The sequence below is a fragment of the Nasonia vitripennis genome, chromosome 5, assembly GCF_009193385.2.
Source record: "Nasonia vitripennis strain AsymCx chromosome 5, Nvit_psr_1.1, whole genome shotgun sequence".
NCBI classification, from domain to species: Eukaryota; Metazoa; Arthropoda; class Insecta; order Hymenoptera; family Pteromalidae; genus Nasonia; species Nasonia vitripennis.
The window spans coordinates 11,322,801-11,338,470 of NC_045761.1; the positions used below are offsets into that span (position 1 = coordinate 11,322,801).

A 15,670-nucleotide genomic window follows, 5' to 3' on the forward strand; every position below is an offset into this window, starting at 1 on the left:
TAATTCCTTTTTCTTAAGAGCTACAGTTTTTTGCATGTGATACAAAGGATTTATAAAATAATACTAGCATCTTTTTTTATGGAATGTTCAAGATTTATTTATAAATCTCATAAAGTATATTATATAACAAATCCGCATAAAAGTATATATTATACATACACAAAAATACTATAAACCTGTAAAATTTTCAAGACGGTACATTTTTATGAAATCGTGCATTATCTGGTGACTAAGTGAATGCATAATTAAGAAAGTTATTGTAACTTTTCACAATTTTATTTGCTTTAAATAAAATAGTTTTGAAATTAAACATTGTATAGATTTATAGCCTTGGGATACGGCTTTTCGATGTGTATTACATAATTTTATGAAAAGTCTTTATTATGCCTTTTTATGTAAATGTTCAACACTGATAGTAAATTTTTAAAGTCTTGTAGACATTTATAAAATTCTTGCTAATATTACATTTCTATTTAAAGGTATCATAGATGTGGATTTCATTTTTCGAGACTAGATTCATATTTTCTAATAATTAACAAACAACTCACATAATTTTCTACGTATAATAAAAATTTTAATGCAGTGCTAACAAAAATTAAAATATAAATACTTTAATATTCAACAGTAGCTAAAACTTTACATCTGGAATACGATTCAATGACATACATATAAAATAATTAAGCTGTTTGTTGCATATACCTTTCTGCATATATTAATTTAAAGTTAAATTTTTGTTTTATGTTTAATAATCTACTTTGATAAACTGATATATGAAGATTCATTCATAATAAATATTTGTACTGTAACGTATTAGTTTAGCAATGTAACAAACCAATAATTTTAGACAACAAACATTCTATTCGTTAACAATAGGAGATATTTTTCACACCTTTAGTGTTGTGAAAGGTATTGAAAATTCAATCATACCGTACCAAAATACTACATAAATTAAGTAAGTGAACTATCAAAATATTGTATAACAAATATAGAATTGTGTACAGTATTTTCAATGCCAATTTGTCTTTTTCAATTTTTTTCAAACAGTCGCTTCAAAGACCTTTACAAGTTGTGAATAAATCACGCGAGAGTCACATATTTCTATAACAAAATATACATATTGATAGTGAGACAGAAATTATCTTGTTAGAGATAATTATTATTTAACGTGTAGAAATTATTCTGCAAATAGTGTTCTTGGACATTTACCATTTCCAACATTTTGGAATAGACATTTAATTCATTTGCCACTACAAAAAATAATAAATATTTTAGTATACAGCAATGAGTATGTTTGTTTATTTATCTTTATACATATTTAAAAATACCTTAAGTCCTGCTTGGTTATTTAAATTTCCTGCTTCATTTTCTCTCTTTTCTCGCTCTTCAGCTAACTTTTGTTGTCTTTTTACAGCATTTACATTTCCAATTCCTCTTTTTTCTTGTTCAGCTAGACGTCTCTCAGCTGCTTCTGCTTGCTGTTGTCGAATTGTATCCTAAATGCATGTAAATTGTAAGACCATGATTTATTTAGTTAACGAGTGTTTATAAATGCTATAAAGAATCTGTTTTCAAACTTGCCAACTATTATCAACTGCGAATTGCAAAATTTAAAATAATAACTAACTAATAGACAAGGAAATCAAATTTTTCAACAATAAAATCATTTTGAAGAAAATGAGTTTCGCACAAATAAGATATTAATGATACTTTTTTATTGTCTAACGAGAAAAGGTAGATCAATAAATTTTTTACTCTAAATCATCATAAACTTCAATTTCTTAGTTCATCAAAAATATACAGAAATTGCAGATTTATTGATAAAATCCTCATTACTCATAGCAACATAACCTTAAAGCAAAATTTCTTACACGATCAGGAGTGATGTCTTCGTATGATGAAGAACCCTTACAGCAGTCTAATAAATTTCCCATTGTAAAATTTTCAAAATTTGCTATCAACTATTAATAAAAAAAGCGTATATCCAAATCACAGTCCAGTGTTGACGTTACTAAGTGTCAAAGTCATAAGCAAATTGCAGTTAGTTGCTACAGAAAAACAAACTGATACGTATTTCACAGCAAAACCACAATATCTTTTCTACACTCAACACAAGTAATTAAAGAGTTAAAAATAAATTAAAGGTATATTTCTTTGTAAACTATCACAGCTGATGCACGGTTGATCGCCAACTGGCACTGTTTTTGGTTCATTAGACTGTAGATGTATATCTATAGCTATGCTAATACCCAACAGCAGCACACCTATATATACATACGTACGTATAATGTGCGCAGTGTACAATATGACAAATGTCTACTTATGATTTAGATTAGTAAGGTGGGAAAAAAATGATTCAGATTTGCATAATGGCAATCGCTATACTAATAAGCCTTTAACGATAAAAGCATTAACAGAAAATCTAAAACTTTTTTAAACGAAGATATACAACATATCAAATAGTTGTTCCGTGAAAGATTATTCCTGGCCTTGAAAAGGGCCGTTGGAAAAAAATCAGAGCAGCTTATGTTCAGCTCCTTGATCATCGTCGCAGAGCTTTGAAAATATAAGTTGCAAATCGTCTTAAAATCTTGGTTCATCTCGCGTCAGCTTTAAATAAATTATTACTAGTTCTTATTTGGTAAATAGTTGTTGGCCTCTTTCCTTGTCTTCTGGACTGCCGACTAGTAAAGAGCAAATGATGCGTTAAGAAGTCAATGCCGCCTTTTTATAACCTCGCCTCGAGTTTGATTGGTCGCTGAAGTCGTGGAAGGGGAAACATTTCGCGTCGTTCCCTCTGCGATTGGCGCTTGGCGTTAGGAGAGGGGATGTGTATGTGGCGAAACTGGGGGAAAAGACGATTTGAGGGTATAAAACACGTTGACGGGCCCGCTAAAAAATTATATTCCGACTATCAGTTGTCGAAGAACGATCGCCTATACAGTAAAGGATCTTAAGGAGTTAAGATGACCGGACGCGGAAAAGGAGGCAAAGGACTTGGAAAAGGTGGAGCGAAACGTCATCGCAAGGTTCTTCGTGACAATATCCAAGGCATCACCAAACCCGCTATTCGCCGTCTAGCGAGGCGTGGAGGAGTCAAGCGTATCTCTGGATTGATCTACGAGGAAACTCGCGGCGTCCTCAAGGTTTTCCTCGAGAACGTCATCCGAGATGCTGTGACCTACACCGAACACGCCAAGAGGAAGACCGTGACTGCCATGGATGTTGTCTACGCTCTCAAGAGACAAGGACGCACCCTCTACGGTTTCGGCGGCTAACTCTTAAATTTTTCCTACACATCTGCTCTTAAAACAATCGGCCCTTTTCAGGGCCACCATATGATTTTAACAATGGAATGATTAACATGTTAGCTTGTTCTTTCATTAAAAAAGTATAGTATATATCCCTTTATGCTTTTAAGAAACTGTTATGATTTAAAAACTACCAACACGCATGTACACATCTCGCGTATACTTCGGATCGAAGCTAAAAGAGGGAAGGGGAACCTGCAGTGGCGTGTACACATACACACGCCATATACTATACCACCTTACACGTCCTCTCTCTCCGCTCGTGGGAGTCGCCGCCGCTCAGTCCCGCGGCGAACCGCCGTACCGATCGGTCGCGCTTGTATTCGTCCCAGTGACGAAGCGGACCCTCCCACAGGGTACCCAGACACACGCAGCTCGTCTCGAAGACGCTGCACCTGCTATGCCGAATCAGCCCTACCTCGTCCGCGACTACGAGACAGTGTACAGGTGAATCGGTGCATCCTAGTGAAAAAATCACACAGTGAAGGAGCGACGCCAACAGCACAAGCAGCAGCAGAGAGACGCCTCGCGCAGGTCTACAAGTTGCCGCTGCTGCCGCCAGCAGGTAAAAGAGACAAGTCAACAGTCAGGTATTTTTGGGCGTTGACCGCTATAGCTCGCGCGCGGCACACGCCCGATCCCGCGCTGCAGCCACTGTAAACGCGATCGGTTGAATATCGGTTGAATATCGCTTGTTGACGAAGGGTTATCAACTCGGCTCCTTTTGCCTCTTCTCCGATTTCTTTCTAGATCGTAAATACTCGGTGGTCCCAGGATGGCGAACGCGCTGCCGTTAACCTGTGCGTTACTACTGTGATACAGTGCACGCTTGCGTGTCTCTGTGTGTGTGCTGGCTTTTTGAACAGTAACTTTTTTCGAGGTTAGATTTTTGTTTTATTATCAATAGTATGCAAGTAGAAGATCGAGTAGCATTTTGTCGGAGAATCGAGTGCTTTGCACTTAGTATTTTTATGAGACGAGGTGTGGGGAGTGCTGTCGCCTTTTCACTTTTTTCTCGGCTATACACTGCCGCGGTGTGTGCATGGTGTAACGTATATCGACATGGCTGACTCGACTTTTCCATTGTTGGCTCGCTAGTATAGTTGTAGTTTTTACTAATTCTTATCGACGCTTGGTTGGGTTGGGATCGAATTTCAAAGCGGGGTAGACGTTATAGTTTGAAAGTTACAATTTTAAATTGAAGCTTAATTAACCAAGCTAATCAAGTCGCTATTTTTATGCACTATCCTTAACCCACATCCTCGCGTCATCTTCGCGATGATAAGACTTTACGATTTGTTTTCATCCGGAACCCTTTTTACTGGAAAATAAGTAGTACAGCCTCGAGGCAAACGTTGTGGCTACTACGCGCGTAAGCGACATAACTTCAGACGCTAGTATAGTTTAAAGATACGATGATTAAGCTGGGCAGAGAGGTTGGGCCAGGCGTGGGCGTGAAAATGTCGTTCGTATGTGTGTGTATATATATATATATATATATATATATATATTCCGTGCCTGCGTATAGTCTCATTATGTACTTTGTGGGGGAGTTTTTCATGCATTCCTCTGCAGTTCTCCACTACTTTTCAAATTTTTAGAGATATTGCACTTCGGAGCGTTTGAATCTCCAGCTTTAACAGTATTAACACATTGATAAACTCGTTTGAACTGTAGAGATAAGCCAATTTAATAAGTAAACACGGCTAAAGACACACTCTTTCCTTTCTCGCGCATACACTACGTGCTATAGACAGATACATTATATATATATATATATATATATATATATATATATATATATGTGTGTGTGTGTGTGTGTGTGTGTATGTATGTATGTGTGTGTGTGTGTCTGGCTATAGCTGGGAAGAAGCGATTGACTATCGCGTTGTCCCGCATATAGTAAAAGGCACAATTAAACGTAATGCCGTATGCTCGGCTCTATGAGTCTATGCTAGATCGTTTGCTTAGCCTCGCGCTGCAGATGCACGCTCTATATGACTCATGTACATGAAAGAGTGAGTATATCGAAAACTCTCGCGCGGTGACAAGATCGAATCTAACCGTTGCACTTGCTGATTTTCGGACGTTTCCGGCGCCTCTCGTTAGTCATACCCGACTAATGAATCGCTATCTATATAAACAGCTTATAATATGAGGATATAATTACACTTGCAAATACGAGGAAAAAATGTGATTGTATTCCAAAACAGATTTTCAAACTACCCTCTGACATGAAAACAAATTTCGCATTACTCAAACTTAATGTTGTTTTAACGACTACCTTACCCACAGCAACAGGAAAATCAAATCTTAAATATGTTTTAGAAACATGCGGCGAGAAGTGGCAGCAGCTCTGGCCCTACTGGCCCTGGTGGGCATTAGTCGGGCGCAGTTTCCACCGGAACAGACGGAGGCGCCGAGGTTACCCTGGAACCGCTTCGACGACGGTCGAGAACAGGACTTCAGAGACAGAGATCGAGATCGAGATAGGGTGGAGTTCAGGGACAGAGATCGAGACCGGGATAATGTACTCGGCAACAGTGGTAGCACCAGAGACTGGGACTCGATCAACAGGGACACGAGCAGCAGAGACCGAGACAGCAATTTTGGATTCGGCTACCGAGCGACTAGTCAGCAGAACGAAAATGTCATCATCAAGGAAGCGTGAGTGTAGTTTATCGATTATAAAAAAAAGCAAGAAAATAATGGCTGAATTATTCAAAATAAACAAAATATCGCGCAAAATGAACTTTTTTAATCGTTGGTTAGCGTAAAAGTCGTTCAATGTCGCCGATAAAAAGCGGTGTCGCGATAGAGGAGTCGATGCGATTATTGAACAAAGGATTAATTGTAGTTTTAACAAGTCGACAGCGGCGTAAGATTACTCTTTGCTTTCATCACCCCTTATGAGGTCACTTGTGTTTTTGCTACCGTCCACAAGCTATTAAGAAAAATAACAAATAATTTCACACCTTCAATAAACTCAATTACAACGGAAGATATAACAATAGTATACTGTAATTCGATACCGAACAGGAAGTAAATATTTATTTCTGATACAGCGTAACAAAATTTAATTTTAAACTATGATTTGGTTTTACCCGGTGCACATGATTATTAGAACGAAGCAAATAATCAAAACAAGCTTTCTTCAAAGTGTCACACTTTCACGTTTCGATTCTCGGTTTACTTGCGGTCATGAAGTAATAGTCTCAATCGCATATAAGATCATGCTTGATTCAATTTAAAATTCAATAACCTTTTCCATCGATTTTCAGGACATACTTTATCGTTGCGTCGCGGATGGTACGACCGGGCCAGGTTTACCGTGTGGCAGTCAACATCTTACGTAGTCCACTGCCAATGATGGTGCGCTCCTCAATCCAGCGCAATGGTGTCGAAATAGCCGCGGATTTCCAGGAGGTACGCGAAGGCATCCCCGAGAAGTTGATGATGCGGATGCCGCCGACTTCGGTTCACGGAGATTACAGGCTGCGAGTAGAGGGCAACTACAACAGTCTCACTGGTGGACAGGCCTTCCTCAACGAGACCACGCTTACCTTCACCCAGAGATCCATGACCATCTTCATTCAGTGCGACAAGCCTGTCTACATGCAGGGACAGACCATCAGGTTGGTTATTTTATGATTTTTTAAATGTATTTTTTATATACGGGATCATTTTTGGGCTAGTTAACGGTTTGATTTCCATATAAGTTGTTCATTGAAATTGCGGTGTATTCAGAAGTAATTAGAATAGATCGTAAATTTTTATTAACGATTACGCGCTTAAACTGTAACTTCAAGGCGATTCTTAGAAAACATTATATTCAAAAATGAGTCTTCATTTAGTTAAGAATCTAGTATTAAACGTTGAATTTTTCAAATGCAGATTCCGCACGATACCAATAAACACAGAGCTGAAGGCTTTCGACGACACGGTGGAGGTGCACATGCTGGACCCGTACCGGCGAATTATGCGTCGTTGGCTGAGTAAGCAGAGCAACCTCGGAACGGTCTCGCTATCTTATCAACTGTCCGACCAGCCGGTCTTTGGTGAGTGGATCATCAAGGTCATAGCCCAGGGACAGATCGAGGAGAAGGCCATCTTTGTCGAAGAGTACTACCAGACGCGCTTTGAGGTCAATGTGACCATGCCCGCCTTCTTCTTCGACAACGAGCCTTACATCCACGGTATCGTCCAGGCTAATTACACCTCGGGCGCACCCGTACACGGCAATCTCACACTCAAAGCGAGCTTCAAGCCTATCAACAAGTACAGCCAGACTACTGGTGCCATGGAAAACATTCCCGATAGATATTTCAATTTCAATGAATACTATCCAGCGTGGTTTAATCCGCCGGACCTGTTCAGGGAAACCGTGCCAGTACTCAGGTTTTTCAATGGCACGTATAGATTCCAATATCCGATGAGCGAGCTGCTACCATATTTGCCAAATAATAGCGACGGCATGGAAGTAACAGTAACGGCGACGGTTGGTGAGCGCTTCCTCGAAGAAATTATTGTCGGATACTCTACAGCTCGTATTTATAACTCGAGCATCAAGATCCACTTTTTCGGTGGCTCGCCCCAGGTGTTTAAACCTGGAATGCCATTCGATCTGAATCTCGTTGCGTCGTTCCACGATGGCTCACCCTTGAGAGCAGCGCAGTTGCGCGGAGCTCAGCTCGAAGTCAGAGGAGATATAGAAATGAGGAGTGGTCGCAGGTCATTGGACAATCAAATTGTCAGAGTCTCGCCTGAGAATGCGGCTGTTTGGTCTTTGCAGGTGAAGCCCGTTTGCTCAAAACACATTTTAGTAACATGGGAAACAAATTTATGATGCAAATTTTTTTTCAGATTGATTTGAGAAAACAATTTGAATCGTCTCAAGGCCCTCAACACACGCAGCAATTACTCAACGAAATTGTATCGATGCGCTTTTACGCCGATTTGACAGACGGCGAGGGCCATCATGCTCACGCTGAGCTTCTGATGCTGGCCCACGAATCTCCAAATCAAAAACATATCAAGGTTTGGACTTCCACCGAGAAGGCCAAGGTCGGCGAGTATCTCGTGCTCCATGTGCAATCCAACTTCTACATCGAGAGCTTCAACTACCTTGTCATGTCGAAGGGTACGATCTTGCTGACGAGCGATGAGCATATGCAGCAGTCCATCAAGACTTTTGCTGTGCCTCTCAGTCCTGAAATGGCACCTGTCGCCACCGTGCTTGTCTATCATGTTGGAAAATACGGAGATGTAATAGCCGATTCATTAACTGTACCAGTCAACGGTATTTCAAGAAATAATTTTACAGTATTTATTAACAATAAGAAAGCTCGTACGGGCGAACGAGTCGAGGTATTTATAATTTCTAGCTTCTGTGTCAAAGTTAAAAAGTTTGAACTTGTATTGATATTCTTTTGATGTGACTTCTTACAGGTAGCAGTTTACGGCGAGGCGGGCGCATACGTAGCACTTTCGGGCATTGATCGCTCGTTCTACGCAATGCAGGCTGGTAACGAGCTGACCTATGCCAACGTCATTGAGAAAATGTCGAATTTTGGCGAACAGACCAACGGCACGCACGCTCACACTTGGCTCTTCCACGAAGGCGATCCCGATGTTGTAGTGAATTTCCCATCATCAACTTTTGGTATAGACGTTAATCGGACCTTTGAATACATAGGTCTGGTAGCGTTTACAGATGCGGTGATATATCGCAGGCCGGAACACTGTAACCGTACATTGGGCTATCTTGAGTGTCTCACTGGCAGGTGTTACCGAGTAGAGCAGCAATGCGATGGTATCATGCAATGCGACGACGGCACTGACGAAGCACGTTGTCCAGTGGTGAGTTCAGTTGGTCAAGCAATCAGTTCAGTAAATTAAAATGTACAATTTAAAAATCTAAACTTTTGTAGGGCAATGCAACTGACATCGCACACTTCCGTAAGTGGCGCTTCAACCGTATCCAGCGTCAATACGAGAACGTTTGGATGTGGCGAGATATCAACATCGGACCGCATGGACGTTTTATCTTCAACATTGATGTACCCAAGACGCCTGTTCACTGGATGATCACAGCTTTCGGTATGAGTCCTACTAATGGATTTGGTATGTTGCCTACTGCTCTGGAGTACATTGCTGTGTTACCATTCTACATCAACGTCGAGATGCCAGAGCATTGTAAGCAAGGTGAACAGGTCGGTATTCGTGTATCCATCTTCAACTACATGAGATACAATATCGAGGCCACAGTCGTATTAGCAGGTAATTCATTTTTTCTTTACGTTTATTCTTTAACATATGCAGGAATCTATAATTTGTATGCATTTTTGTAGATTCTAGAGATTACAAATTTGTTCACGTGGAGGATAACGGTATAGTTGAGTCCTACAATCCGCGTACTTCATTCGGTGAACATCAGTTCTTCTTATGGATACCAGCTCAAGATGCCTCAATTGTTTACATTCCAATCGTACCAGTGCGGTTGGGTGATATAAAAGTACACATCTCTGCGACAACGCTTATTGGTAAAGACTCAGCTACGAGAACGCTGCACGTTGAAGCCGACGGTCTGCCGCAGTACAGACATCAGTCGATACTTTTGGATTTGAGTAACCGCGCCTACGTCTTCCAGTACATGCATGTGAATATCACTGAAACTCCTATCATCCCGTACGAAGAGGATCGTTATTACATATTTGGATCCAACAAAGCTACCATTAGTGTCGTCGGTGACGTGGTGGGTCCGATTTTCCCTACGATGCCGGTCAACGCAACGAGTCTCATCGGTCTGCCTATGGACTGCGGCGAGCAAACGATGTTCAGTTTTGCCGCCAATATGTACACTACCCTACATATGCGTCTGATCAACCAGCGTAATCTCACTCAAGAAAAGCAAAGTTTTTACTACATGAACATTGGCTACCAGCGTCAACTCTCTTTCATGAATCCCGATGGATCATTCTCCTTGTTTCGAAGCGACTGGAATGTATCGTCTCCGAGTGTCTGGCTGACTGCTTACTGTGTGCGGATCTTTGAAGAAGCTAGCTTCTACGAATGGGAGAATCATCTTTACATCGATCCGAAGGTCATAGCTCAAGCAGTATCCTGGTTACTGGACCATCAGACATACGAAGGCTCATTCTACGAGGTCACCTGGCTACCTGATCGCAAGATAAACAGCACGCTGCACTATGACGGAGATGAAAGTCACTATCCGTACAAGTCATCGCGTAATATATCTCTTACAGCACACGTACTCATTACGCTCGAGACCGTCAAAGATCTATCGGACGGATTGGGTGCTAGAGTCGCCCTTGCTGCTGCCAATGCCGTGAGGTGGATATTCGACTTTCTTAATAATAATAACAAATAACTATATACATCTAATTATTTCAATAAATAACAATCATGATTATTACAGGTACCTTGAGCAAAACCTTCAACTCCTAGAACTAGGGGGTCGACCATATGAGATAGCTATAGTGGCATACGCGTTACTTCAAGCTAAGGCATCAACGGCTGAGCAGGCGTTCAACTTACTGCGTCGCTATAGACGTGAGGAAGGTGGTCTTGTGTACTGGGGTCGGGAAATGGTGCCTCAGCCACCATATAAAACCGAGAATCAGAAACCGTTTTTGCTGCCGCGTCTGCCCTACACGTACGATTCGGAGAATATAGAAACAACGGCGTATGCGCTTTTGGTACATGTAGCGAGACAAGAGGTTGAAGTTGAACCAATAGTCAAGTGGCTTAACTCTCAGAGACTGACGGACGGTGGCTGGGCCTCAACGCAGGATACCGCCTGGGCTATGAAAGCACTCATGGAATACACAGTCAGGTCAAGAATCCGAGACGTGAGCCAATTGTCGGTAACAATCGAGGCTACAGCTCTGCCAGGACAAACAAATATACTGCATGTCAACAACAAAAATCTTGCGAGGTTGCAAACTCTTCACGTAAGTTAAAATTATAACAAACTCCCATTTTAAACGTATACTTGAACAAGTAATATATTGAATTTTGACATTTGAATCTCCTTTTGCAGATTCCAGAAGCATGGGGTACTGTTAAAGTGCAGGCAAAGGGAGCAGGTTATGCAATCTTGCAAATGCACGTACAGTACAACGTAGACATCAGGAGATTCCAAACGAAGCCGCCTGTTCCAGCCTTCGATTTAGTCACACACGCTAACTTTTATGGAAGAAATCAGTCTCACATTACTTATCTAAGTTGTCAAAGGTACGAATTCAATTGATTTTTGTAACATTGCGATTTTCTAGTTTCATATGGAATACATAATCTAACGGTGTGCTTTCAGATGGATTAATGTTAATGAGTCGGAGAGATCGGGAATGGCGGTACTTGATGTTACGATTCCTACTGGCTATATAATCCAACAGCAAAACCTTGATCGTTACATATTATCACGTCAAGTTAGAAATCTGCAAAGAGCGCGATTCCAACCGTCGAAGGTACTTTTCTACTTTGACTATCTCGACCAGGAAGAAACGTGTGTCAATTTCACTATTGAACGGTGGTATCCAGTCGCTAATATGTCCAGATATCTTCCAATTAGAGTTTACGATTATTACTCACCAGGTAAAGTATTAAAATAATGTTATGTTTTTGAATTAGTGGTTACTAATATTTTCTATCTATTATAACGAAAAAATTTTCTTTGTAGAACGATTTAACGAAACAATGTTCGATTCATTGCCAACCTATGTATTAAACATCTGCGAAGTGTGCGGAAGCTCCCAATGTCCATACTGTCCAATTTACAATGCTGCGATGCTGCTCAGTCCACCAGGCTTTTTAATAATAATGATATCATTTTTCTTCATCTTTAGAACACGAGACTCGGAAGTCGGCTAGAGATTTAATAATCTTGACTTTCTACATAGTTTTTGTGCGAAAATTAATAGACGAACAAAGGAGACCGAAAAGAGAAAGTTAAGGGAACAGATTCGGTTTTCTTGAATATGTAACGATATCGCTATCTTCCATGCAGGAATTCAACATTAAATAATGAAGTCTTAAATTTCTGCACTAAATCCAATTTGTAAAAAATTGAATGTTTTTATACTTATAATCGTTTCTTTGCATGGTGCCTTACTATTGAATTGATATCATTAAAGTACACGCGTTAATGACTAAAATAGCGCAAAAGATCCTAGATCTGAAATGTATACACTACATTGTAGAGGCATTCGTACAAATTCTTTTATAGGCAATAGATAATGTCAAGTACAAAAGAACAAACTTTTACTAGCGTAATAGAAATGATTTTGACGCTATGTGCATAAAAAGCGCACAGTACGATAATAATTCCGTCCTAATATAGCTTTTTGCTAAGATTCTTAATTTGTTACAAGTGGAGAGAATCTCTAATACCTAATGAAATTCGAAGCATCTGAAAGATATTTCAAAATTGTTAAGATTTGATATTTTCAGTTATCAAAAGTTCAAATGAAACTTAAAAAAGTTGATTTTATTTCCTATGACAAAAAAAAACAGATAAAACTGTTGTTGTGTACATAGAAAAACTAAAGTAATTACAATTACAATATTAATCAATATTAAAGGACAAACTTTTAATATAAAAAAATATTTGAATAATGTGATAATCATAAAAAGTATGATAATTCATTGTTTGCAAGGTTTAAAATTAAAAATAATTAAATCAAACCAACATTTTTATGCGCTGTACAATACTTCTGAATTGTACATTTAACAATTGTAAAAGATTCCATCCATTAGAATTTATATTTAGTGTATAAGAGTAGTAGAATGTGTGAAGTGTTGGGTTCAATTGTTGAGTGTTTTTAAATTTATATAAAAATCAACTCTATTTTAACTAGATCTATTACATCTAAAATATATTTGTGTAATTCTTAAAAAATCATCAATAATGAACCCGATTATTAGAAAGCCGTCCAAGTAAAATTTTTGCTGTATACACGAAATGTATTTTTATTTTTTTATATACTTTCGGAGCATTATGTATTCATATTTCATTATGCAAATAGTTTTTGTATTTACTGCATTAGTTATAAGTTTTTTTTTTCATTCTTGATTTACCAGCTAATTTTACATATCTGTAGCATTACTCTTTGTTTAGAATGTGTAAACACCGCCGGCCAAAGATCGTATCGCTATTGCGTTACGAATCGCAAAAAAAAATGTTAACATGCCTTATTTTTTTAATGTAAAAAACTAATGCTATTTATTTACATAGCTTATCTTACGTTCACAGAATCGTTGTCGTTTCAATAGAATATACAGTGTTTAACATTAACAAGAGTATCAAATTTTTGTCTGATATTCGCGTTTGTCACATTGCTAATAAATTATTTTTACAATAGTAAAAATAGTATTTGGATATGTTAAACAAATTTTTTAAGTTTTATAACATTTGTATGAATAAAAACGTGAAAAATTATAATGAGAGTACTCAGTTATTTCAAACATAATTGGTGAAAAAACACATTAACACAAATTGAGCCATTTAAAAATCCTTTGATAAAGCTTATTCCTTATGTCCGATGTGTATTGCAACTGTTCCAAAAGTTATATTTTCATAAGTAACTCTCTTGAAACCAGCATTTGAAATCATCTCCTAGAAAAATATAGTTTTGTGATAAGTATTTTACTAACTTGCAAAGAGACGACCCAGAAACAAGCTTTACTCAAACTTTGGAAACTAATTTCTAGTATCAGAAAATGAAACAAGTTAGTTTTGCTGATACTAGTAATCAGTTTCTAAAGTTTTTGCTAAATCTGTTTCATGAAGTCAGTTGCATATATTATCTGTACAAGTACTATTAACATACTTTAAATTCCTCTTGTTTGGGAAACTTCCTAATACTCTCAACTAGATATTGATAGGGTTGCCATTGACCAGCAATAAGTGTCCCTAATACTGGAATTACTTGAAATGAGTATTGATCATATACCCTAAAAAAGAATTAAAATTAAGATAATAACCATTACTGATACAAAATTACATTGGCTGATTCTGAAATATTGTGCGACACAAACCATCTCAGTAAATCATTGTCTACGTGGCTAAACTCCAAACAAAGGAATCTTCCACCAGGCCTTAATACTCTATAAGCTTCAGCCAAAGCCTGCAAAAAACAGCTTTAAATAAATTTGTATACAAGTAAGTTGACAAATTCAAAAATTGATTGATACCTTATCAACTCTTGTAACGTTTCTAATACCAAAAGCAATGGTATATGCTGTATACGTTTCACTGTCAAAAGGAAGTTCTTCTGCATTAGCTTGTTGCCATGCTATATCATATCCATTTTCTACAGTAAAACCTTGTCTTTTGGCTCTGACTTGTCCAACATCTAACATATTAGCATTTATATCACATACGGTTACATGACTTTTGATAGCTTTTGGATTACACTTATTTTTCAAGTATGTCAGGTATCGGAAAGTTATATCTCCTGTTCCACCTGCGCAGTCTAGAAGCCGAGTACCATGTTCTGGGTCAAGTCTCTGTATAAACTGATCTTTCCATATTCTATGAATTCCAAAACTCATGGCATCGTTCATTTGATCATAAGAATTTGCAACATTCTCAAATACTGAATATACTGTGAAATAAAGCGCATGCCATTAATATATCAAAGAAATCTTACAAGAGTTAATTAATAGTTAATCGTAAAATGGTTCGCTACCTTCTTTCGTTTTTTCAGATTCTTTGATGGTTTTAAATCCAAAGTGTGTGGTTTTATCATTATCTTTATCAGCTGCCTGGGTCTTATTTTGATTAAAACAGCTGGCTTTGAAATTTCGTCTTTTGAGTAAATTATAGTCTCGGCTCAGTGCAAATCGAAACGGTGTTCTTAGATTCATGTTTAAGTATTTAACGAAGATTCTAATAAAAAAAAACACAACACTCAATTGCTACTCTCTGCTTGACAATCTCGTGCTAAATTTTTAGGTTATGTTTATGGCGACTCGAGACATGCTGTATGTATATATATATATATATAAAAGCTATTGTCGACGAAATTACCACTCATTGCATAATTTATAAGCGTCTGTTCTTTATCGGTAGATATATCTACACATACTTTGATAGATTGCAATAATTTAATGTAATTGATTTTATTGCTATTTCAAATTAAAATAAAAATCAATAAGTGAAAAAATTAGTAACGAGTAGGCATAATCTGTTTTTTCATTTTAGTTTTAAAAACTTTTTAATCGCAATTCGCAACCAAATCGGTAGATTTAAAAACAAATTCAGCGCGCACGTGAATTAATTCATCAGAGAGGTTGGGCAGCACTCGTGCGCCCTCTCGCGGAAGTGTGATAGTCCTGCG

General features: G+C 38.2%; 4 protein-coding genes across 5 annotated transcripts; 2 read left to right on the plus strand and 2 right to left on the minus strand.

Moving 5' to 3' along the window:
* Positions 1-71: 71 nt before the first annotated feature.
* LOC100124203 lies at positions 72-2,614 on the minus strand. The gene is made up of 3 exons (XM_016981308.3): positions 1,869-2,614; positions 1,326-1,493; positions 72-1,247 (listed from the first exon to the last, which is right to left on the minus strand). Exons 1-3 carry the CDS (start codon positions 1,929-1,931, stop codon positions 1,233-1,235), a joined length of 246 nt encoding a protein of 81 aa, XP_016836797.1. The 5' UTR covers positions 1,932-2,614; the 3' UTR covers positions 72-1,232.
* Positions 2,615-2,828: 214 nt separating this feature from the next.
* Positions 2,829-3,400, plus strand: LOC100115787 (histone H4). Its single transcript, XM_016981307.2, has one exon. The coding sequence runs from the start codon at positions 2,964-2,966 to the stop codon at positions 3,273-3,275; it is 312 nt and encodes a 103-aa protein (XP_016836796.1). The 5' UTR covers positions 2,829-2,963; the 3' UTR covers positions 3,276-3,400.
* Positions 3,401-3,575: 175 nt separating this feature from the next.
* On the plus strand, positions 3,576-13,770 carry LOC100124204 (CD109 antigen). Of its 2 annotated transcripts, none has more exons than XM_016986535.2 (12): positions 3,576-3,873; positions 5,637-5,975; positions 6,590-6,943; positions 7,203-8,100; positions 8,172-8,675; positions 8,757-9,167; positions 9,239-9,587; positions 9,659-10,661; positions 10,747-11,281; positions 11,371-11,564; positions 11,644-11,924; positions 12,010-13,770. In XM_016986535.2, exons 2-12 carry the CDS (start codon positions 5,641-5,643, stop codon positions 12,198-12,200), a joined length of 5,055 nt encoding a protein of 1,684 aa, XP_016842024.1. In that variant the 5' UTR covers positions 3,576-3,873; positions 5,637-5,640; the 3' UTR covers positions 12,201-13,770. The 2 variants fall into 2 exon arrangements, with proteins under 2 accessions (XP_016842024.1, XP_031788331.1); XM_031932471.2 differs by lacking the exon at positions 3,576-3,873 and adding an exon at positions 3,902-4,188 and having other exon boundaries at positions 12,010-13,764.
* On the minus strand, positions 13,383-15,644 carry LOC100124205 (2-methoxy-6-polyprenyl-1,4-benzoquinol methylase, mitochondrial). The gene is made up of 5 exons (XM_001608056.6): positions 15,020-15,644; positions 14,523-14,935; positions 14,367-14,455; positions 14,159-14,282; positions 13,383-13,944 (listed from the first exon to the last, which is right to left on the minus strand). The coding sequence occupies exons 1-5, from the start codon at positions 15,195-15,197 to the stop codon at positions 13,855-13,857; spliced, it is 894 nt and encodes a 297-aa protein (XP_001608106.1). The 5' UTR covers positions 15,198-15,644; the 3' UTR covers positions 13,383-13,854.
* Between the last annotated feature and the right edge of the window lie 26 nt (positions 15,645-15,670).